At 40.3% G+C, this 25,780-nt stretch overlaps 1 protein-coding gene and 1 pseudogene across 2 annotated transcripts in view; both read left to right on the forward strand.

The window, feature by feature from the left end:
* The window catches only part of IPO9 (importin 9), a 59,077-nt gene that overhangs the window by 2,057 nt on the left and 31,240 nt on the right, over positions 1 to 25,780 (forward strand). For both annotated transcript variants that reach the window (XM_025855156.2, XM_025855155.2), the window contains exons 2-6: positions 20,403 to 20,464; positions 20,685 to 20,771; positions 21,537 to 21,738; positions 24,575 to 24,663; positions 25,424 to 25,510. In XM_025855156.2, coding sequence (XP_025710941.1) covers positions 20,403 to 20,464; positions 20,685 to 20,771; positions 21,537 to 21,738; positions 24,575 to 24,663; positions 25,424 to 25,510 — 527 coding nt within the window. The remainder of the gene's footprint in view (positions 1 to 20,402; positions 20,465 to 20,684; positions 20,772 to 21,536; positions 21,739 to 24,574; positions 24,664 to 25,423; positions 25,511 to 25,780) is intronic.
* On the forward strand, positions 7,446 to 8,438 carry LOC112811274 (uncharacterized protein C8orf58 pseudogene; annotated as a pseudogene).

Consider the following 25,780-nt stretch of genomic DNA (forward strand, 5'->3'; position numbering starts at 1 on the left):
CAGGTCTCTGGAGTTGATTGCAGTGCTTTGGACCCTTTGGAGGCTATTTGCGTTGTTTAAATAATCCAATTCCTTATGTTTATTTAAAAATGATAAAAATTCGCCCCTTTTCAGTAACCTCTTTATAGATGGAGGGTGATGATCCATTCCTCAGATGTAGTACCTTGCTTCTCTCCTTTCCTCTTCTTATGGCCTTTACCGAGTTATTTTTGCCACTGGGTCCAGAGTACCTGCTGTCTTATATTCTGTCTGAATCTCAAATGGTTCCTTAACATGGTCACTAATTTCTTTCCACTAGCCATTGCCTTCCTTTACATGAAAATATAGCACCTGGCTTCCCAGCCAGGATTTAGCCAACTATCTGTAATGGTGAAACTGGTAGGACACTGCTCTTCCTATTATTATTAGAACACCCTGCAGGCCAAGGTAGGAACCCTTCTTGAAAATGAATGAACAAATCATTTTCCATTCCTTTGGAGTTGCTTCACATTTTAGTTTTATCCTAGTGGAAGAACCTTGCTTTCTGGTCCTAGGAAACACACTTCCTTAAAACTTGAAGTTAATGAGAAATCTGAGAATGGGTGTCTAATCATTTGTGTTCTGGTAATCTTTTGATCTTTTTGGTTCCTGGGGCCTGGTGTCAGGTGACAACCAAATCTGGTTGTTTCTAGTCCCTCTGTCCCCTCAAATTACCACACTGTCTTTGTGAGCCATTTATTATTGCCTCACATGGAAGACTGGTCCCATTTGATCTTTAAGATTTACCAGTCTGCTCCCTTGGACAAACAGACGTACGTACCACCTTCCTTGGTTGCCAGGTCCGAGTCCTGGAGCTTAAGTGGAAGAATTTCTAATTTTGAAGGAAAGAACACAGATCATTTGTTAACCCTCTCTGTTAAATGGACAGACAAGAGAGGTTGACATATTCTGACCAGATTCTTGGGAAGAGATTTTAAGAAGCATTTATTCTAGAAAATTGAGGTAGCTGGAGCCCAAAGTACATTCTGGTCATTTAGTCTGCCAACTGAAATTTTCCAAGAAATAATTAGTTACTGTGTTTTCCAGAATGGGAGCCTACTCTCTTAAGTCTAAGCCAAGGAAGTGTATATATGTGAGAGGTCCATCTCTGATACTGGGTTGATTTCAAAAGGATCAAGATAAAATCAGCCTGGAGTCCTGGAATGATTTTCTTGAGTTCCTGTGCTTTCCATTTTCCCCAGTCACTTGGAATCTGAGGAAAACCCAACAAACCTTTCTGAGTAGAAACCCTATTTAACAGTGGTTCATTAGAGAAGGAGATGGTGCCACGAACCACCTTCTTCAGACACACTCCCATCCGGAATTAAGAAGCATATTACTTGAAAGTTTGGAAGTGCCTCTGCTATTACAGCATTCCAACAGATAAATGGTACCCTTTCTTTTTTCCTGAGGAAGATTGAGGTTTTGAGTTTGATAAGCAGAATTTGCAGGAATTGAGTTCTGCCTCAACAGAGCAAAAATAAAACTCTTTTGATCTGCTAGAGGATTCTTCTTATTCTTGTTTTATTTAATAGGCAGGGCCATATCAAGCATTTTATAAACATAGTAGTGAAAAAAGATCGGAAAGGTTGTGAACTGCCAGAGATCTCTTACATCAAAGTCTAATGTCTACTGAGCTTTTCTTTTTTGTCTGACTTATAAGATCATGACTTTTGAGAATATCAGCTCTTTATTTTTGGTGTATTTATGCTTTACTGTTTTATATCTTAGAATTTATATCTTAACTTTTCCTTCTGTCTCTACTTTCCTCTAAGAGCAGCATCACCCAAGTGGTAGAAAGAGTTGCTTTCATTCATAAGCTCTGATTCTCCAGGCCAGCATAGCAGACTTTCTTATATAACAAAATTTAGACCCTAGGTCATTTTCTTCTCTTAGTTATTTCTTTCCGTCTATTGGAAGTGAAGACATTTTCCCCCACCATTTGGCTTTGACTTAGTCTTTTCTGGCTTGCTCCTAGCAGATACATCACATAAAATACTTTTTCCATCACCATTATATTGACCTGGGGTGGGGGGGAATTATCTCTCCCTCACTTTTCCTGGCATTCAGATGCTGCCCAGATATCTGTGTTGATTCCCCCCCCCCCCCCCCCCATCTTAGATGCCTAGAGAGATGTTCCTGCTAGCTGGAAGTTTGCTTTCTGGTTCTCATGGGCACTTTTCTGGCTCTCTTACAGTATAGCGTAAGCACTGTCACCTGCGAAGGGAGCCCCTCAAGGATCCAGACGCACTCCTGGGCATGTGGCGGGCACTGAGCCGAGCGGAAGGCGGCCACGCTCGGAAAAAGGCCAGTGGTGGAGTTTTCTTTTTCCTTTCAGCTGTGGTTTTGTGGTGCTTCCCAACCCCGTGAGAAAAGGGGGGCTTCTCCAGAGCTTTACTCAGAACTACCTCCTTTCCCAACCGGACGCTATTCACAGTTCTTCCTAGTAGTAGCTTCCCTGACTGTCAAAGCACTACCAAGTCTCGTGTCTCTTTAGTAGACCCTTAAGACCAATAGCATATGTTTCTTAACTTATCCTTTATCCTCCATGCTCTCCTTTGGATCTTCCCTTCTAAGCCAGGTTTTAGACAGATAATGTTTTTGCCTAGTGGCGTGAAAGGGGAGCAAGGATAATGAGAGAGCAGAGCAAAAGTCTAAACACCAGTCTAAAACACCAGAGAATGAGTTAAGGGATGAGGGCAAAAGCTTTCTTAGAAAGGATGTCAGAGGATACCATTTTGGGCTGGATAAAAGTACTCAAGAACCTACAGTCAGGGTGAAAACCCAGACTGACAGAACAGGTCTATCTTACTTCACCTAGGGAAAAGGAACTAGCGAAATTAAATCTAACAAAAATGGCATTAGAAAGCTAACTTTACACAACCCATTTGAATGGTCCCCCTTTGGCTTAATTGGTTGTAGATTGAATCTTAGTTTAATCTGAATTGTCCTTTCAAGCAAGACAAAATAAAACAGCGATGTATCTCTGTGTCTCTTGTACTTTTCTGCCTTAATCATCCCAAAGCAAGTTATTCAGCTGTTCTTTCTAATGCTTTTTAAAGAAATTATGTTAAAGACACCAATCAGCAAAACTGGAAATCCCCCAATACACAAAAATATAAATAAAAGTACCTTTTCTTTACAGATATACTTAGTTGTATTTCTTCAAAAAATGTATGGTCTCTGTTAAGTAAGTATCTGTAAATAGAATTTTTACTACTTAGCAGAAATCAGCACTGGATAGGAACAGCCATGTTGATGGTCTAAAACAAGTCAGAGAACTTAAGGATTTTTTTCTGGCTTTTCCTTCTGTGCATTAGTTTTAAAGCACAGAGTTCACCCGTCACCACACCACCACTATCATTCCTTGTAAACAATTCTTCATATAGCTTTTAAATAAACTAAGTTTTATGGCATGAAACTCTCCCATGGTGACTGATAGCCCTGTATTGCTAATGGGTATATAGTCTAGGCAGAATAAATTGGATTAAATAAATAATAATTGAATTTTCCCTCATATCCCCTTATAACCTAATGCAGGTGAGTTCTTGGTCTTTGAAGTTTTGGGACTTCTAAACCAGAGCTGATCATGTGGCCACTGGTTTTGAAACTGTGGGAGCCTGTAGAAAAGAAAATCTGTTGTTTATTCAGTCTGTTTTTAAAATTTGTCTTTAGTTAATGGTGATTATATTATTTGAAGATTTTCCTTCCCATTAATGCTTTTGAGCAGAGAGTCATATTACTTGAACTTTCATGCCTCTTCTTTCCTATGTGGAGGAAATAAACTTTCAGAGAAATCTATCTTATAATGCTTGTTGTAGGTACAGATCCCCTAGTGGACTCAGGTTTCTTGGTCCCGCATGGATCTTAATCTTCCGATAGACTCTTACCTCTCACCATCCCTTGCAATCTCAGCAGTATATGCAAAGCAATTAGTGGAAGTTGGAGTGTGATCCTTAATGATCTCAGTACTAGACAAGATTAATTTAAAGCTTGTGTTAGAGTGGAGAGCTCCCAGCTATTGTGATCATTACTAGAGTACTACCTTCTTCTGGCATTGGTATGAAAAAAAAATGTATTCACACTAAGCTTTTCTTTAAAAAGAGTAGACTTGATGTTCTCGGGCTGATGAGAAAGGACCCTCCCCCCCCCCCCGAACATGGCAGGACCTGTGTATAGAGTTTGCCTGGTCTTCATGCTGTAACGATTCTTGTGATTGATGCCAATGTTGACTGATGGAAAGTGGATGGTTCCATTTCCCTCCTGTGAGCCATAGTGTTACCCTACAACTGTAACGGTATCTGTGCTTTCATTGGAAAGGTAGTTATTCAGATTTGTTTAAGCTTTATAGCCTTGCCTCAAGTTTCAAATCTTCTCAAAAACTCTGATTTTTATACCTCAGTATCTTTTTCATATCGTATGATTAAAAATTTTGCTCATCTTGATCCCATTTTAGTTTGTCCCTGTAATAATGATCCATAAATTGTGCTCTTGCCAGGAACATTAAAACCCATATCACAGTGGTGCACACAAAAACTGAAATAAGTACTTTAAAAGAAAATACTGCATGGCCCATGTAATTAATGAATACGTATGGATCATCCTGAAAGATAACACATAATTGTCACAGAATTGGCTGACTATATCCAAGGAAGCTAAACTTGGGTGGACAGTGAATTCTAAACAGACTTGGGGCTGTAAAGTTAACATCCGTCATCACACTAAGTATCTGAAGTCAAAGAAAGTGGGGGTGGGTACCTTTACAAGTGCTCTTTCTCCTTTAACTGAATTTCACACATGCATTTTAGAGAGCTTTTTTCCATTAAACTTGAACACTGGTTGGTATCCAGAAGGTCTTCCAGAATTATATCTGACTCATAAGTGTTTTAGTCCATTCTGAAAGCTGATTCCCATATCTTTGTGTTGTGGACACCTAGTGTTTTTTCTGTTTATAAATAGTTTCACAGACTTACCAGAGTCTGGGCTCGCCAAACCAGTCCTAAGAATTAGAATGAATTTCAGTATTTTTAGAGGTAATTCTACAGGTTTGAAGTGTTTGCTTGTGTTTTAATCACTTAACTAAATTCTTTAGAAAGATTGTGGCTTCTTTTGTGGTGCTCTTGCAAAAATTCTTCTTTCCTGGGTGAAAAGATAGGTGCCATAAGATTGTATCAAAAACTGCAGCTCGGGGCGCCTGGGTGGCTCAGTTGGTTAAGCGACTGCCTTCGGCTCAGGTCATGATCCCGGAGTCCCGGGATCGAGTCCCACATCGGGCTCCCTGCTCAGTAAGGGAGCCTGCTTCTCCCTCTGACCCTCCCCCCTCTCATGTACTCTCTCTCTCTCATTCTCTCTCTCTCAAATAAATAAATAAATCTTTAAAAAAAAAAAAAAAACTGCAGCTCGGGTGCTTGGGTTGCTCAGTCAGTTAGGCGTCCAATTCTTGATTTCGGCTCAGTTCATGATCTCATGGGTTATGAAATCGAGCCTCATGTGGGCCTCCCTGCTCAGCAGGGAGTCTGGGTGGGATTCTCTCTCTCCCTCTCCCATTGCCCCTCCCCCCCCGCTTTTGCTCTCGTTCTCTCTCTAAATAAATAATAAAATAAAAAATAAAAACATCTTTAAAAAAAACTGCAGCTTAAAATAAGGGTGTAATAAGAATGAGCTAAGAATCTAAGGATTCGGTAAAGAGGCAGGGCATAAAATGCAAAAATCAATAGCCTTCATATAGACAAACAATAAAAGCCTAGAGGACTTAATGGTGGCTTTTTAAAAGTCCATTTACAATAGCAACAAAGAAGATTAAATACTTAGGGATAAAATTAACAGGAAATGTACAAGAACCTATTGGGGGAAACTTAACAGTCCTGAAAGACTTACAAAGTAAACTTGATTTTCAGAGTCCATCTTCTCTCATGGTTCTGAAAAATAAACTGAGGGTTCTAGAGGGGAGGGGGGTGGGAGGATGGGTTAGCCTGGTGATGGGTATTAAAGAGGGCACGTTCTGCATGGAGCACTGGGTGGTATACACCAACAGTGAATCATGGAACACTACATCAAAAACTAATGATGTAATGTATGGTGATTAACATAACAATAAAAGATATGCACATTAAAAAAGTAAACTTGAACATAACTGCTTAATGGGTATGGGTTTTATTTTAGGATGATGGAAATGTTTTGGAATTAGGTGGAGGTGGTGGTTGCACAACATTGTGATGTACTAAATGTCACTGAATTTTTTATTTTAAAATGGTTAATTTAAAAAAACAAAAAAGGGGTACCTGGGTGGCTCAGTCATTAAGCGGCTTCCTTCAGCTTCAGGGTCCTGGGATCGAGCCCCACATCGGGCTCCCTGCTCCGCGGGAAGCCTGCTTCTCCCTCTTCCACTCCCCCTGCTTGTGTTCCCTCTCTTCACTGTGTCTCTCTCTGTCAAATAAATAAAATCTTTAAAAAAAAAAAAATGTATAAAAAAACAAAAAAATAAAATGGTTAATTTTATGTGAATTTTACCTCAATTGAAAAATGATCTTTCAGAGATATGTATTAAAGTATTTATAGAAAAATGGGGGGGAAAGTAGACTTGAACAAATGGAAAAACATACGCTATCCTTGGATGGAACGACTCAACATTATAGAGGAGTACACAAGTTGATTCTAAATTTCACAGAAAAACAAACATGAAAGAATAGCTCCAAAAACACTGAAAAGGAAAACTTTGAGGAGGGACTAGTTCTACCAGACATTAAAACATTATATAAAGCCTCTATAATTAAACAAAAGCATGGCACTTGTGCATGAATACACAAATAGAACTGTGGAATAAAATGGAAATAGACACAAGTACCTACAGAAATTTAGTATAGATGAAGGTGGCATCTCAAATCACTGGGGTAAAGATGGACTTCTTCATAAAGGGTGCTGAGGCAACTGGGTAGCTGTTTGGAATTAGATAAATACTTCATGCCATACAGAAAAGTAAATGGATCAGGAATCTACTTAAAAAATGAAACAATATAAGTTATAGAAGAAGATAGGGATGAATTTTTCTTTAACCTTGGCATAAGGAAAGGCTTTCTGACTATGACACAAAATTCAGAGGCAATAAAAGATTGATAAATTTGCATAAAATAATGTTTTTCATTTGCATGACAAAAACCACCATATAGAAAGTCAAAAAAAGACAGCTGAAAAACTGGGAGAAATTTTTCACAACATACACAGACAAAAGGATAATATTCTTCGTATGTAAAGAACTCTTAGAAAATTGAAGGCTCTGAAAAAAAAATTGAGGGCTATGTTTCCCTATCTTTATCTGGGAAAGAAGAATGGGGTAGGGATGCTGTCTAGGAGGATGGGGTTAGGATGGAGCAACCTAGACAAACTGGCTAGCAGGGAAAGACTTGGCCTGATAATCAAAGTGTTAAGAGATGGCAGATGGGGTTGGCAAGGACCTGGCATGCAGCTGTATAGTACCTGGAGTCAGGAGCACCTACAGACGGACCCTGGATGCCGCTCAAGGTTGCTTACTGGATTCCTGGAAGGGGAATGGCAAGCTGAGAGGTCTGAGGAGGCAGGAACCACTTCTCAAACTGGCCTCCCAGGACACAGGAGTGGGGATGGTGGTTGGGGACAGCCCCCTGAGCCCCTAACCCTTGCTGCCGTGGAACCTCCTGCTCACCTAGGCAGGCTCCTGGCCAACTGTAAGCTGGAGCAGTCCCACCAGCTCCCAACTTCCCCTGCCAGCATGTCACAACACCGCCACTCCCTGAAGCCACCAAGTGAGCCTGAATGTGAAGTGCCCCTTTTTGGAGCAAGGGAACAGGAAGCCACTGAAGCAGAAACTGACCTAGAGGCAGCCATGGAAGAAGCAGAGATGGTGCAGTACCTGGCCTAAACTAGGCCTGTCTCCCAGGGCAGAGTCTCCAATACCTGCAACACCTGTGCCTAGTACGGGAGCAGATGGCAAGGCTCCAGCAGCTCTACTTGCAGCTGCAGACCCAGAGGCCCCCAGGGGATTGTGAAGCGGGGGGTGGGGAAAGGAGCCAGCCCTGGCCCTTTCACCTCCACCTTCTTGTGCCCCAGGCAATGAGGTGCACAGACTGCTCAGCCACACACAGGAGACCGCTTCACCCCTAAAGGTAGGGGTTCCTAGTGCCAACCCTCCCAGGCTTTTAGAGGCCCCAGCAGAGCCAGCTTACATCTTTCCATCCTTCCAGGGACACAGGTGGGATCTCTTCCACTGGAACAAGGTCAGTCCTGCTCAACCGGATCCTTTGGAGGAACGTGAGCTACCTTGAGTCCCCTGCCCCAAGGATTGAGTCAAGGAGTGTCCCTAAAAGACCTCCATGCCAGCCCCTCTGGAAGACCTTTATGCCATCATTTGTGGTTAAGCAACAAGCAAAAACCTTTCTGTATGCTGAGACTGGTACAGGGACGTGACGCAGGGTGGAGGGGTGTTCGGTGAAGTCTTCTTCCTCGCCCTTTGCCCTGTTGCTGCTTCAGGGCACTGCCAGGAAAAGCTGCTGATGCTCACCGTTCTCTCTGAGGAGAGGGCTGGATCTTTCTCCTTTGGGCAGCCTGGCAGAGGAGCCCTGGTTCCCTGAGAGGCCCCGAGGTGTGGCAGCTCCCAGAAATCCCTGGGCCTAGACGGTGTGAACTAGCTTATTTATCTGGAGTCCATGGAGCGTGTTTGGCATGGTGATCTGTTGGGGCCTAGAATATCACAGATGTGATATTCTATGTATCTTTGTGAGTCTGTCACTGTTGTGAACTGGCTGGATCCAACCATCTTTTCTGAATCCTGCACTCAGCAGGTTGGTCTTCTGGGGGAGGTAACTGGAAGGATAGAACTGACCTTCATTCCTCAGTGGGCAGTTACTAATTTAGAGTCCTGCTTTCCTCATACCTTCGTGGGCAGCCCCAGAACAGAGAAGGGTACTATCTTGGGTGCCTCTGCATGGAGTCTGTTGCCTGTGGAGCAGAGTCCCTGAAAACCAAACCTGGAATGGAAGGGTCAGGGACAACATGGAGAATAGCAGAGTAAGCTTCAAGGTCGGTCTTCAGCTGCTTTGATCGCTGATCGCCTTTACACATCAGAACTGAAACCAGGGACTCATACTAGCTTTTAGATCTTGACGAAATCCCTTAACTTTTCTGAGCCATAGCTTCCTGCTCAATCTCCCAAATTGTTTAATGATACCTGCCCTGCCTACTTCAGTCTTGTTATGAAGATAAAACAAGATTAAACTGTTTAAAAAAAAATGAGGAACAAAGGACCAAAAAACTAGTAAAAAAAATAGAAGAGAGACATGGACAGACAAATCACACATACCCCCTCAAAAAAAGCACTCGGACGTACAAAAAAAAGTTTAAAGTGATTGGAGAACTACAAATTAAAACAACATCAAAATACCATTTCTTATCTATCAGCCTGGCAAAATTTTTAAATTACAATACCACATTCTGTTGATGAGACTGTGGAAAGATACTCTTAACATTGCTAGTGGGAATGCAAATTGGTACAGCCCTTTTGGAGGAAAATTGGCCATACCTAACAATACTATGTATGCACTTACCTCTTTTTTAAGATTTTATTTATTTATTTGTCAGGGAGAGAGAGTACAAGAAGGGGGAGCGGCAGGCAGAGGGAGAAGCAGGCTCCCTGCTGAGCAAGGAGCCCGATGTGGGACTGGATTCCAGGACCCTGGGATCATGACCTGAGCTGAAGGCAGATGCTTAACCCACTGAGCCACCCAGGTGTCCCTGCACTTATCATTTGACCCAGCAGACCCCCTTCTGGGCATCTACCCTGAAGGTACACCTTCAATATACATGAAAATATATACTGCACAGCATTGTTTACTGTGGCATTGTTTATAGAAGAATATTAGAAGCAATCTAACTGCCTACATTATATATATATGTGTGTGTGTGTGTATATATATATATATATGAGAGTATTTGAAAAAATAGATTTATACAGTGGTATATTATATAGCTATATAAAAAAGGATGAGAAATCTCCAAACTGATTTGGAATGAATTCCAGAATATAATGTTAATTGAAAAAAAAAAAAACCTGCAAAAAAGCACAGTATAGAACTGTTCATATAAATAAGAGGACATAAGAAAATACAGATGTGGGGCACCTGGATGCCTCAGTTGGTTAAGTGACTGCCTTCGGCTCAGGTCATGATCTGAGGGTCCTGGATTGAGCCCCGCATCGGGCTCCCTGCTCGGCGGGAAGTCTGCTTCTCCCTCTCCCACTCCCCCTGCTTGTGTTCCCTCTCTCTCTGTCTCTCTCTCTCTATCAAATAAATAAACAAAATCTTTAAAAAAGAAAATACAGATGTATCTATATTCATTTATGCAAACGATATACAGGAAAGATAAACCAGAAATTGATCGTTAACCTATGTGGAGTGAGTGGGGAAAGGGTGGAAAGAAGTTAATAGGAATGAAAAGGGAGCAACGCTTCTTGGAATATTCCTTTTTGTATAGCTTTGACTGAGAATCATAGTAGTACTCCCTAAAATAAATATTTAAAATCAGACAGTGGAGAGGGCCCAAAATGGAAGTAGTAACAAATAACCTAACTGTATTGCAAATGAATAGCATAATTATTATTAAGTGTTAGGAGAGAAAAGAATTAACCTAAGTAATTTTGGAAAATAGTATTTTGACTGCATATTTATTGTAAGATTAAAGTCAAAAAGAACTATATACAAAAATTGTCCTCCAGTTAATTTATCTGTTTTTCACAAGAGTATGGTTTAATAGTTCTGTAATTAGTTTACATGTATACTAAGATTGAAATGAGTAAGTCCATTTATTGCAGAAAATGAGAGCCAGGGGCGCCTGGGTGGCGCAGTCAGTTAAGCATCAGCCTCTTGGTTTCCAGCTCAGGTCATGATCTTGGTTGTGACCTCAGGTCGTGAGAGCAAGCCCCAAGTTGGCTCCATGCTTGGAGTTTCTCTCTCCCTCTCCCTCTGCCCCTCCCCTCTGCGTGCTCGCGTGCACACACACACTCACTCTCTCTCTCTCTCTCTAAAATAAATCTTTTTTAAAAAATGAGACCCAGATTTATCAATGGTAGAGAAAAAGTTACATCAGGAAAAGAAGAAAAGTAGAATGACCTTTGAGGCATTGGATTGGCATCTGAGGTGTCAGTATATGGATGGATGGATGTATAGGCACACGTTCACATACATACATATATTTCCTCGTGCCATTCTCTGAGAGGGCTTAAGAACAGTGATACCTCAGTATCAATGAGCATCCAGATCTGGTTTTGAGATAGCATTCTCCAATAAAATAAGCACCAGGGATCCTTGGAGAAAAAATTGTTTCCAGGGCCTAAGGAAAAATACAAGATAAGCCTGGAATATCTTATGATATCAGAAAAAAAGGCAGTGCTGTAAAAAGGATGGTAGTGTATAGAAGTATATGGGAGCCAAATGAAAGGAGTGCCAATGGCCAAAGTAGAACAATTTGGGAAACAAATAATGATAGTACTGGATTAAAACTATAGAATAAAATAATATGAGTCTACACTGGTGTAAAGAAATAATTGGATAAAGAAAGAAGAGACAGGGCGCCTGGGTGGCTCAGATGGTTAAGCGTCTGCCTTCGGCTCAGGTCATGATCCCAGGGTCCTGGGATTGAGTCCTGCATCAGGCTCCCTGCTCCTTGGGAGCCTGCTTCTCCCTCTGCCTCTCTCTCTCTGTCTCTGTCTCTCATGAATAAATAAATAAAATTAAAAAAAAAAAGAAAGAAGAGACAGTTCTCTAGAAAAGAATTGCAATAAATAAGAGTAAAGAAAAAAATACAAAAGCACCATTAATAATCACTGCAGACAGGATCTACAGGTGGGTACTAAAATCAGTGTGTCAAAGTTTAAAAAGAAATAGGATATTAGCATAATTTCAAAAGTATCTCTCCCAAGATTTTTATCAATCATAAAGGGAAAAACAGTACCTGTACAGTGAAGAAACCCAGTAGGTCCCACATTACCGTGATCATGGTTAACATGTCTAGTAATTTTTCAACACTAAGTATTCCCTGATAGGATATACTGAGGACACAGCGTCACCTCTCTGATATTTTTGCCAAAAATGAATAACCTCAGTGTAATCGCGAGGAAACTAGGGTCAAATGCACATTGAGACACATTCTACAAAGTAACTGATCATTACTCATCAGAAGTGTTCTGGTCATAAAAGACAAGGAAAGAATGAGAGAATGTCATGCATTGGAGGAAACTGAAGAGAGATGACAACCAAGTACATTGTGGGATCTTGGATTGGATCCTGAAACAGAAGGGACAGTAAGGGGGAAAAAAACTGGTGAAATTCTAATCAAGTCTATAGTTTATAGTATTACACCCATGTTAGTTTCTTGCTTTTGATCATTGAACCACAGTTGTGTAAGTTGTTAATATCAGAATGTGGGTAAAGGATATCCAAGAACTCTATGTACTACTTGTCACCTTTTCTTTAAGTCTAGGAAGTATTTCAAAATAAAACATTTTTAAAAATATAGACATAGATCATGGGGCACCTGGATAGCTCAGTCCATTAAGCTTCCTGGCTCAGGTCATGATCTTAGGATCATGAGATCGAGCCCTGAATTGGGCTCTGCACTGAGCATGGAGCCTGCTTAAGATTCTCTCTCGCCCTCTCCCCCTCTCTCCCTCCCTCCCTCTCAAAAAATAGAGAGAGACATAGATTATTTTCAGTAGCTTTTAACCTGTTAACTTCGATAAGCCTTGAATATGAAACACTGCATGGGTGACTTTTTCTTGGTATTAAGCTTTTCTATTTGTATAAATATCCTTTGCTATTCCAGTGGAATCCAATTGTGATAGTTAGAATTTACCATGGAAGGTAACTTTAGGGACGCCTGGGTGGCTCATTCGGTTAAATGTCTGCCTTCAGCTCGGGTCATGATCCCAGGGTCCTGAGATGGAGTCCAGCGTCAGGCTCCTTGCTGAGCAGGGAGCCTGCTTCTCCGTCTGCCTACCACTCCCCCTGCTTGTGCTCGCTCTCTCTCTCTCTCTGACAAATAAATAAAATTTTAAAAAATTTTTTAAATTAAATTAAAAAAAGAAGAAAGTAACTTTAGTTACAGAGAGGAAAGCCAAACAATGTACTCATTATGAGCAATAAAAATAATAATAGCACAATAACTGATTTTTTACAATGTGCTTATGGTGGGCAATATAAATAATAGCACAATATATGATTTTATTTTAGTTACAGAATTTTTTAAAGATTTTAAATTTAAAGGCAGATACTTAACTGACTGAGCCACCTAGGCGTCCCAGTTACAGAATTTTTATTTCTCTTATGGAAAGAACTTTTAAGATCTATTCTCTTAGCAACTTTCAAATATACAATACAGTATTATTAACAATAGCTGACATGTTGTACATTACTTCCCCATGACTTACTTATTGTATAACTGGAAGTTTGTGCGTTTTGACTCTTCCATTTTGGCCCTCTCCTCCCCCCCCCCCCCCCGGCAACCACACACACACACACACACACACACACACACACACACACACACAGTTTTCTTTATTCCATTCGTTAGTCAGTGGACATTTAGTTTGTTTCCATATTTTGGCTATTGTAAATAATGCTGCAGTGGACATGGGGGTGCATATATGTTTTCAAGTTAGTGTTTTTGTTTCTTTGGATAAATACCCAGAAGTGAAAATGCTGGATCATGTGGTAGTTCTATTTTTAATTTTGGAGGGAACCTCCATTCTGTCTTCCATGGTCGCTGTACCAATTTACATTCCCGCCAACAGTGCACCAAGGATTCCTTTTTCTCCACATCCTTGCCAACACTTGTTATTTCTTACCTTTTTGATAATATAATAGTATCCTAACAGATGTGAGGTGATATTTCATTGTGGTTTTGATTTGCATTTTCCTGATAATTAGTGATGTTGAGCATCTGTATGTCTTCTTTGGAAAAATGTCTATTCAGATCCTCCACTCAGTTTTTAATTGGATTGTTCTTTTGCTGTTGGGCTGTGCGTGTTCTTTATACACTTGATATTAACCCCAATCAGACACCTGATTTGCAAATATTTTCTCCCATTCAGTAGGTTGCCTTTTCATTTTGTTGATTTCCTTTGCTGTGCATCAGCTTTTTAGATGTACAGGCATACTCTGGAAACGCTGTGGGTATGGTTCCAGATGACGGCAATAAATCAGATATTGCCGTGAAGCGAGTCAGATGAATTTTTTGGTTTCCCAGTGCATATAAAAGTCATGTTTACACTGTCTTCTGTTAAAGTGTGCAGTAATATTACGTCTAAAAAACAGTGTACATGTCTTAATTAAAAATACTTTATTGCTAAAAGATGCTGATCATCATCTGAGCTTTTAGCAAGTCAATCTTTGCTGGTGGAGGGTCTTGCCTTGATGTTGATGGTTGCTGACTGATCAGGGCACTGGTTGCTGAGGACTGGGGCAGCTATGGCAATTTCTTAAACTAAGACTACAATGGAGTGTGTCACATCAGTTGATTCTTCCTTTCCCAAATAATTTCTCTGTAGCATGCAATGCTGTTTGATAGCATTTTACCTACAATAGAACTTCTTTCAAAATTGGAGCCAATCCTCTCAAACCCTGCCACCGTTTTATTAAGTCTATATATTATTCTAAATCCTTTGTTGTCATTTCAGAGATCTTCACAGCATTTTCACCAGTAGATTCCATCTCAAGAATCCACTTCCTTTGTTCATCCATAAGAAGTAACCCCTCATCCATTAAAGTTTATCATGAGATTGTAGCAATTCAGTCACATCTTTAAGCTCCACTTCAAATTCTAGTTCTCTCACCATTTCCACTACATCTGCACTTACTTCCTCCCCTGAAATCTTGAGCCTTTCAGAGTCATCCATGAGAGTTGGAATCAACTTCTAAACCCCTGTTAATATTGATATTTTGATCTTTTCCCATGAATCACGAATTTTCTTAATGGCATCTAGAATGGTGTTTTCCAGAAGCTTTGCAATTTGCCCAGATTCATCACAGGAATCACTATGTATGGCAGCTATAGCTTTACAAAATGTATGTCTTTTTTTTTTTTAATAGATTTTTGTATTTATTAGAGGGTGAGAGCATGAGCAGGGGGAGGAGCAGAGGGAGAAGCAGACTCCCCCGCTGAGCATGAAGGCCAATGCAGGGCTCAGTCCCAGGACCCTGGGATCATTACCCGAGCCAAAGGCAGACGCTTAATTGACTGAGCCACCCAGGCGCCCCTCAAAATCTATTTCTTAAATAGTAAGATTTGAAAGTCAAAATTACTCTTTGATTCTTGTGCTACAGACTGGATGTTGTGTTAGCAGGCATGAAACATTAATCTTGTTGGGCATCTCCATTAGAACTCTTGGGTGAGCAGGTGCATTGTCAGTGAGCGGTCATATTTTGAAAGGAATCTTTTTTTTTTTCTGAGCAATAGGTCTCAACAGTGTGCCTAAAATATTCAGTAAACCAAGTTATAAACAGATGTGCTGTCATCCAGGCTTGTTCCATTTATAGAGCACAGGCAAAGTAGATTTAGCATAATTCTTAAGGGCTATCGGATTTTCAGAATAGTAAATGAGCACTGGCTTCAATTTAAAGTCACTGGCTATGTGAGCCCCTAACAAGCAAGTCAGCCTGTCCTGTGGAACTTTGAAGCCAGGCACTGACTTCTCTTTAGATGTGAGAGTCCTAGATGCCATCTTCCAGTATGAGGCTGTTTTATCTACATTGACAATCTGTTGTTTAGGGTAGCCACCTTCATGAATGATCTTAGCTAGACCTTCTGGATCACTTGCTGTAGTTTCTGCATCAGCACTTGCTGCTTCAGCTTGCATTTTTATGTTACGGAGACAGCTTCTCTCCTTAAACCTCATGACCCAACCTCTGCTGCTTCAAACTTTTCTTCTTCAGCTTCTTCATTTCTCTCAACCTTCGTAAAATTGAAGAGAGTTAGGCCCTTGCTTTGGATTAGGCTTTGGCTTAAGGGAATGTTGTGGCTGGTTTGATCTGTCTGGACTACTAAAACTTTCTCCATATCTGTAATAAGCCTGTTTTGCTTACCATTTTGTGTTCACTGGAGTAGCACTTTTAATTTCATTCAAGAACTTTTTCTTTGTATTTACAACTTGGCTAACTGGCGCAGGAGGCCTAGCTTTCAGCCTCTCTTGGTTTTGGACATGGCTTCCTCCCAAGCTTTTTAAAGTGTGAGACAAGTACCTCTTCCTTTCACTTGAACACTTAGAGGTTATTGTATGGTTATTAATGAGCATAGTTTCAATATCATTGTGTCTAAGGACTAGGGACACCCAGAGAAAGGGAGAAAGAAGGGGAAACAGTCAATAGAGCAGTCATAACACAACATTTATTATTAAATTCAGAGTCTCATATGGACACAGCTTGTGTTGCTGCAAAACAATTAACATTGAGGATCACTGATCACAGATCACTATAACAAATGTAATAATAATGAGAAGGTTTAAAATATTGTTGAGAATTACCAAAATGTGTCACAGAGACATAAAGTGAGCAAATGCTGTTGAAAAAAATGGCACTGGTAAATTTGCTCAACACAGGGTGGCCCCAGACCTTCAATTTGTAAAAAACTCAGTATCTCCAAAGTACAGTAAAGCAAGGTGCAATAAAACAAGGTATGCCTGTAGTCACATATTTGTTTTTGCTTTTGTTGCCTTTGCTTTTGGTGTTAAATCCAGAAAACCATTGGTAAGACTAATGTCAAGGAACTTACCACCTATGTTTTCTTCTAGAAGTTTTATGGTTTCAGGTCTTACATTCAAGTCTTTTGAGCTGTTTTTTGTTAGTTTTTGTGTATGGTGTAAGATAGAGGTCCGGTCTCATTCTTTAGCAAGTGGCTGTCCAGTTTTCCGAACACTATTTATTGAAGAAACTGTCCTTTTCTGCATTGTATATCTTGACTTCTTTGTCATAAATTAACTGACCATAGGTTTATTTTGGGGCTCTCTTCTGTTCCATTAATCTATGTACCTTTATGCCAGTTACATACAATTTTGATTACTTTAGCTGTGTAAATTAATTTGAAATCAGGGATGTCTCCAGCATTGTTCTTGCTCAATATTGCTTTGGCTATTTGGGGTCTCTCGTGGTTACAAATTTAAGGATTGTTTGTTCTATTCCTGTGAAAAATGCCATTGGAGTTTTGATAGGGACGGCCACAATAACTGATTTTTAAAGTTTTTACTGTGTGTCATGTATTGTTCTCACAGGATTGCTTGGTATCTTGATACCGACCATTGTCCTTATTTTGTAGATGAGGAAACGGGGGTTTAGAAAATAAAACTTGCCTAAATTCAGACATAGTAGAATTTGAGCCTAAACTTGCCTAATTCCAGAATCCATGCTCTTAACCTCACTGATCTATAGCTCCCTCCAAAAGGGGACGATGCATCTGTTGTAACCTGATTGCCTACTACCACAACCAAACACATCTGAAAACCTACCATTCATTCTCTCGAACAGTGCTGTCCAGTAGGAATATAATGTGAGTCACAGGTGAAATTTTAAATTTTCTAAAAGCAATGTATTGAAAAGGTAAAACACACAGGTAAAAATAATTTTTAAAACTATTCATTTAGGGCGCCTGGGTGGCTCAGTTGGTTAAGCGACTGCCTTTGGCTCGGGTCATGATCCTGGAGTCCTGGGGTCGAGTCCCACATCAGGCTCCCCGCTGAGCGGGGAGTCTGCTTCTCCCTCTGACCCTCTTCCCTCTCGTGCTGTCTCTCATTCTCTCTCTCTCAAATAAATAAATAAAATCTTTAAAAAAAAAACTGTATTCATTTAGCCTAATGTGTGTAAAGTATCATTTCACTACATAATCAGTGTAAACATTACTACAATATTTTGCATTATTTTGTTTTCATACTAAGTTTGCAGTTTGATCTGTATTTTACATTTATAGCACGTGTCAATCCTCACTAGGCACATTTCAGGTAGCATGTAGCCATTTGGAGGTAATGGCTGCCATGTTGGATAGCACAGCCCTGGAATGTGAAGTGTGACAATTATGATGTACTCCTGGTCTTATATTCTTCTTCCTCATTTGACAATAGACTCCTTTGCAAGTGAAAATTAGATCTAATTTTTTTTTAAGTTTTTTAAAAATTTTTATTTATTTGACAGAGAGAGAGACAGCCAAAGAGGGTACACAAGCAGGGGGAGTGGGAGAGGGAGAAGCAGGCCTCCCACTGAGCAGGGAGCCTGATGCAGGGCTCAATCCCAGGACCCTGGCATCATGACCTGAGCCAAAGGCAGATGCTTAATGACTGAGCCACCCAGGCGCCCCAGATCTATTTTTTTTTAATATTTGTAGTAAAATATACTTAACATAAAATTTACCACTTTAACCATCTTTTAAGTACACACAGTTCAATGCCATTTAATACATTCACATTGTTATACAAGTGTCACCACCATCCAGTCCCATAATTCTTTTCATCTTGTAAAAGTGAAACTCTGTAAACCCATTAAATAACTTCTGGTTTTCCTCTCCCCCACCCCCTGGCAACCTCTGTTACACTTTCTGTATTTATGACTTTAACTACTCTAAGTACCTCATATCAATAGAATCATACAGTATTTGTCCTTTTGTGACGAATGTATTTTGTTTAGCATAATGTCCTCAAGGTTCACCTATTTTAGCAGTGGTAGCATATTGCAAAATTGTCCTTCCTTTTGAAGGCTGAATGATATTCAGTTGTATATATAATACCACATTTTATCTGCTCATCTGTGGTTGGACACTTGGGTTGCTTCCATCTTTTGGCTATTGTGAATAATGCTTGTGCTTGCTCTCTCTGTCAAATAAATCAATAAAATCTTTTTAAAAAAAAGATTATCTTGGCTCTTTGCGGTCCCTTGAGATTCCATATGAATTTTGGGGTAAGTTTCTGTTGCTGCAAAAAAAATCACTGAGATTTTTTATATGGATTGCATTGAAGGATCTAAATTTTAATGTGGGAGTAAGCGTTGCTTATAAGTCTCAATATGCATTTCAAGTTTACTGCTCACATTGCTTATTGGAAGCTGTTTACTTTTTTTTTTAAGATTTTATTTATTTGACAGAGAGAGACATAGCGAGAGGGGGAACACAAGCAGGGGGAGTGGGAGAGGGAGAAGCAGGCTCCCTGCCGAGCAGGGAGCCCAACGCAGGGCTTGATCCCAGGACCCCGGGACCGTGACCCCAGCCAAAGGCAGATGCCTAACAACTGAGCCACCCAGGCACCCCGGAAGCCGTTTACTTCTAACAGTTATATTTTTAGGACTAAACCTGTTAAAGCCAGATTTTCTTAGACTTAATTATCTCTTATCTGGTAGTGTATATCAGAGCAACTCCTGAAATCTCACCTATTAATTTGTCTTTGGGGTTAGATAGTACTGGTTTTCAGTTAGCTACTACATTCATTGGTCTAAGAGGAAGGTGTTGCCATCTTGGAAGAGAAGATGGCTGGAAGATGCTATGCAGTGATTGGAGAAAATGAGAGCACTGGAACTAGTAACTGTGAGCAGCCATGTCCTGCAGGCCAACCTGTTTCTCTTCCTTAGAAGAACCAATCTTAGCAGTTATCAGCACTTTTATTTATTTACTTTTTAAAAGATTTTACTTATTTATTTGACAGAGAGCACAAGTAGGCAGAGTGGCAGGCAGAGGGAGAGGGAGAAGCAGGCTCTCCGCTGAGCAGGGAGCCAGACGCGGGGCTCAGTCCTAAGACCCCAGGATCATGACCTGAGCCGAAGGCAGCCGCTTAACTGACTGAGCCACCCAGGTGCTCCAGTTATCAGCACTTTTTTTTTTTTAAAGATTTTATTTATTTATTTGACAGAGCGAGAGCACAAGCAGGGGGAACAGTAGAGGGAGAGGGAGAAGCAGACTCCCCGACAAGCAGGGAGCCTGATGTGGGGCTTGATCCCAGGACCCTGGGATCATGACCTGAGCTGAAGGCAGATGCTTAACCATCTGAGCCACCCAGGCGCCCCGAGTCCTTTTTTTTTTTTAAAGATTACATTTATTTATTTGAGAGAGAGAATGAGAGAGAGCATGAGAGGGGGGAGGGTCAGAGGGAGAAGCAGACTCCCTGCTGAGCAGGTAGCCCGATGTGGGACTCAATCCCGGGACTCCAGGATCATGACCCGAGCCAAAGGCAGTTGCTTAACCAACTGAGCCACCTAGGCGCCCTGCCCCGAGCACTTTTAAAAACAATAAATCAATCTCCTTTCTGAAATTTTTCTTGTTGGCATCAGGGTTAAAGCTCAGTATATTCCTATGGCTTTCCTGGGTGCTTTTACTCACAATAAAATTTTCTCTTTCAGAATTTGGTGTTCACCTGGCAGAGCTGACCGTAGATCCCCAGGGAGCACTGGCAATCCGTCAGGTAATTCCAGACTGGCCCAATTTATAAGTAATTTTCCTTTTACTTGGTAATGAAACTTTCTTATTGGAAAAAGAAAGAATTAATGCCAGTTTACAAATAACCTAGGATTTTGTACTAGATTTAGATATACCTCAAATGAATGTATCAGGCTATGTATATATGTATGATTTTTACATATGAAAAAGGTCTTGCTGTACTACTTGGCTTGTTCTTTTTGCAGCTGGCATCAGTCATCTTGAAGCAGTATGTGGAGACTCACTGGTGTGCCCAATCAGAGAAGTTTAGGCCTCCTGAAACTACAGAAAGGGTAAGGAGAATTATTTAATTAGTGTTCCTGTAGAGATTTGAGGAGCCTTCTTAAGATACTGAGCTGTCACTATTATTTGACAACATGGGGCAGTCAGAAGACTAGGCAGAAAAGATCGATTGGTAGCTGACATTATGGGCAACATGCTGTAAGTAAGAGAGCTCCTGTATCAGGCTGACCTGTGTTCAGATTCCAGTTCTGCCTTTTACTAGCTGTGAAAATACTAGAAAAGTATTTTAACTTCTTAGCTTCAATTTCTTAAATATCTAAAATTAGAATTAAAATTTCAACTCCAAAGAATTGTTTGAGGATTAAATGAGATAATGTTTCTACTTAGTACAGCACTATGCAGCCATTCTGGGCCCCCAAGAAATTTTGAGTACAAGGTCTAGGGCAATGCTGTCCATTGGAACTTTCTGCAGTTATGGAAATATTCTGTATCCGTGCTGTCTGGTGCAGTAGCTACTGGCTGTATATGGTGTTGAGCACTTAAAATGTGGCTGATGAACCTGAGAAACTGAATTTTTTATTTCATCTAATTTTAAATAATTTAAATTTAAAGGACCACAGGTAGCTGCTGTAATGGACAGATAAGTTTAGGGATCAAAGATGAACTCTCTGAATGAATGATTGTCAAGTTTGTATATTGGAGTTTTTGATATGCAGTATGTTACGCACATTGTTTTTCCAACACATAAATTGGATAGAACTCTGCCAGTCACTTACAACCTGGTCTAATGGCAAGTGGGCTTTTCTCCTCTGCAGGCAAAAATTGTTATCCGGGAGCTATTGCCCAATGGGTTGAGAGAATCAATAAGTAAGGTGCGCTCCAGTGTGGCCTATGCAGTGTCAGCCATTGCTCACTGGGACTGGCCTGAAGCCTGGCCCCAACTCTTCAACCTGCTCATGGAGATGTTGGTGAGCGGAGATTTAAATGCAGTCCATGGAGCCATGCGAGTGCTGACAGGTATCAGAAGTTTTTCCCTGGTGTTGGTACTTGGATCCCAAGAACACTTATGAGATGTGATGGAATGGCTCTGACCGATAGGAATTGATATTTATAGCTCTTCCTGATGCTCCTCCTCCCAGTTTTTAATCTCCATGTCTATCCTCCTGCTCTATTGACTCTTTCCAGGGAATTAAGTTGGTATAGTATTTCTACTACTATGAAACCTTAACCATTTAAGGATAGAGTAATTGCATAGTAGTTAAGGAGTCAGATTTCACTTCATATTCTGGTTTTACCTTGACCCAAATTACTTAGTCTCTTGAGCTTGAGTTTCCTTGTATATAAAATGAAGATAATGGTAGTGTTTACCTGAAGGGGTCTTTTGGTAATTTTAAAAAAGCTAAATCTACACAAATTGTTTAGCATAATAACTGACATGAGGTAAGCACTCTAAATTTTAGCCATTATGGTAATTATCATTATTATATTAATTTTCTACTTAATTCAACCACAGTAAATTTAAGAACAGTCAAAATTTTTATAGGAATATAAGAAAGAAGATAAAAGCAGTGTAGCTATGTAATTCTTACCTTCCCTTTGGTCAGCTTAGAGAATGTAGCATTTGGTATCTTTTTTTTTTTTTTAAGATTTTATTTATTTATTTGAGAGAGAGAGAGACACAGCGAGAGCAGGAACAGAAGCAGGGGGAGTGGGAGAGGGAGAAGCAGGCTTCCTGCAGAGCAGGGAGCCCGATGCAGGGCTCGATCCCAGGACCCTGGGATCATGACCTGAGCCAAAGGCAGACGCTTAATAACTGAGCCAACCAAGCACCCTGTAGCATTTGGTGTCTTTTCTTTCTTTCTGTTCTAAGAAGGTAATAAAAATATTTACAGAAAAATACTTTTAGTCGGGTGCCTGGGTGGCTCAGTCGTTAAGCGTCTGCCTTCGGCTCAGGTCATGATCCTGGAGTCCTAGGATTGAGTCCTGCATTGGACTCCCTGCTCGGCGGGGAGTCTGCTTTTCCCTCTGACCCTCCCCCATCTCATGCTCTTTCTGTCTCATTCTTTCTCTCTCAAGTGAATAAATAAAACCTTTAAAAAAAAAAAAAACCTGAAGGAGAAAGACAGTTGTACATTTATCATAGTTGGAATACTGTAGAACCATCATTGTGCTTGACTAAGGAAATCACTGTTGAATGAGATCACTCTTCTGTCAGCCACAGGGAAAGAACTATGGGGGAAATGGGTATTGTTTTATATTGGAGTCAGCAGACACAGGATGGATAGCTGCCAACCTCCATTCCCAGATAGCTGCTTCACATATTTTCAGATGAGGATAGATGGTACTCTCACAACAGCAACTAGGTGTACGTGAAGATGGCAGGACATGGTGTATGGACAGGAGCCCAATAGGAGAATGGGACTGATTCTCTTTGGGGTTTTTTTTAAGATACTATATACTTTTTTAAGCCTTTAGTAAGCTTTCCGTTAAGCTTATCTATTTGTAAATGAGAGCTAACACTAATGGTGTGAAGGAAATGCAAACATAGCAGCTAAGGATTGAAATATTTGACCACAGGTATAGCGCTTTTTTTTTTTTTAGCCTCAAAGAAGTTTGGAGATTGAGATATTGCCAATGCCCCACACCTTTTCTGACTTGCTGAATGACCTCAGAAAACTTATTTTGGGCTTGAGCTTATAAAATGTTAATCAGTAAGGACTACTAGGAATGATTATAGGAGAGTAAAAATGTGATTAAGCACTTTATTAGTAGAATTAAGCTAAACTGCATTTTTTATAAAACTTGTTTTCATTAATATGCTACTCATCACATTTGTTTGGACTAATTTCTTTGGATTTCTGGATGAAATAAGAACACTCATTTTATTCAGAGTTCAGAATTTATTCTTCAGGAGGAACCCAAGCTAGTAAAGAAGACTCAGTATTGAATATATGATCTTCATTTGACTTCTGGTGATTGATATTACCCAAAATTTGTGGGATATATTAACCTTGAAAGTGCCGACATGCATTTCTAGTTGTAGATCCTCCTGAAAAATGCCCCAGGTGATTAGCTCCATTTATGTAGTGATAATGTGGAATTGCCAGGAAAAGCAGCAGATAAAGTGAACAGACACTGGAACTCAAGGGCTTGTATTCCACAGATTAGTAACGTGAACCCCAGCGTCCTTCATGCTGTCTTAGTGCCTTGTGCGGAAAGTGAAGCAAAAGACCCGACCCCTATTTCCCTCACCTTCTTCAAATCTCATTTCATGAATAGGTTGCTTTTTGCCACATTCATATGGTAATCCCTTCTGTTCCAATGAGCGGCAGCCTCTGACTTCTAGGTCAATAAATGTCCTTCACTGGGAAGAGTAACATAAACAGAGTGGAGTTGAAGCCTAGTAAGCCTGCGTATATTTTATTGTGTTCATCAAAACAACTCACCAAGGGAGAATATTGAAAATGGAACAAAAGGTAAGACATCTTGAAGTGCACCTGGATGTTGACGATCAGGCATAAATTAGATTAATACAGGATTTCCCTAAGGTGACCTTACAAGGACTTTTACCCAGCTTTTACAAATTTTCTTTCAATATGTTTTTTTTTCAATATTTATATAAAGGTTTTTTTGTCAATCTTATGTATTTTCCTTTATCTTTGTACTGTTCTCTTCCCTTCTAACAAATAATAACTCTTGCACCTTTTCCTTCCCCAGAATAAGACCATCAGGCCACTGTCTTTACCGGTATGCTATCTGCTTGGGAACTGCCACCTAGAAGCAGTTCAAAAATTTTCCCACTTATATCTTTATAAAGCACTATTTTTTTATAGTACTCCTTTTTCCTCTGTAGAATTCACTCGAGAAGTAACAGACACACAGATGCCCCTTGTTGCTCCGGTCATTCTTCCAGAGATGTATAAGATCTTCACTATGGCCGAGGTATGAAATCTTAGCTCCAAGGTCCCAGCGAGTAAGAGCTGCTCAGGTTCTGGTCAGCCTCCACATCTCCTGTGGGAAACTGTTGTGTTTGCTGCCTATCCCCATACCTGAAGACCAGAACTGATGGAGATCTGAATCTGGATTAACCTTAGATCTTTCACTTATAACTGCGAGGACCTGCCTTTGATGAGAGAATGAAATAGCATCTGCATTGTTTCTTCATATATCTCCTACCTCCTGGCATCCTGCAACCCCTGAGTACCTACTGCTTTGTGTTACCTCTAGCCTCTTGTCGAGGCAGCCCACCTAAGCTTGTTCACCTCAGTTAAGTGTGTGCAAAGCAATCCATCACTGCATTGCCCATAATAGGCTTGTAATATATATACAGTGTAAATAAACTGTGAGTGCCTAATGGGTAATGTTTTAACCTCCTATTCCTCTCTGCCACCAGCTAAGGGTCTCTTTTGAAAGAAATACTTTGACTGTGTTGAAATTTCAAGCAGCACCCAGCCTTATATTTTTAATCAAATCAGCCCACAGAGGCCTACATAAAAGGCTAATTCCACTGAGTTCTAACATTCTGCTGGCTTTTATTCTCTGAATTATAGAAGAAATCTGTCCTGGATATGAGTAGATGATGTTTCCCTTCTCTAGGGAATCCAGTCCCATGTCAGGATTGAGAAGTCATAGTTTTTCTTCTAGTCACAGATATGCAGACACAGACACGCCTATCTCATGGCTACGCTGTAACTTTTCACAGGTGTATGGCATTCGGACCCGTTCCCGAGCTGTGGAGATTTTTACCACTTGTGCCCATATGATCTGTAACATGGAAGAACTGGAAAAGGTAAGGAAGCGTTTGGGTTAGTAACAGATTTTATGCTTAAAAATCTCTGTGCCTTCCATTAGAGGCGTAGCAGTGACTTACTTCAGTAGTACCAGAATGCACACTGATTTAATCAGAGTTGTGGATGCATTTAGCATTTTGATTACATTTTTCATTTGTATGTAGTTTAGCTTCCTTTTGTTTGAGCCATATTTCTTCAACCACCTTATCTTGAATCTTTTCATATGAGCCGTTGCCCAGAACTTCACTCTCTTATGGCCCTCTCACGTG

Source organism: Callorhinus ursinus, unplaced genomic scaffold, assembly GCF_003265705.2.
Source record: "Callorhinus ursinus isolate GAN/ISIS: 27379988/994484 unplaced genomic scaffold, GSC_fseal_2.0 scaffold57, whole genome shotgun sequence".
NCBI lineage: Eukaryota > Metazoa > Chordata > Mammalia > Carnivora > Otariidae > Callorhinus > Callorhinus ursinus.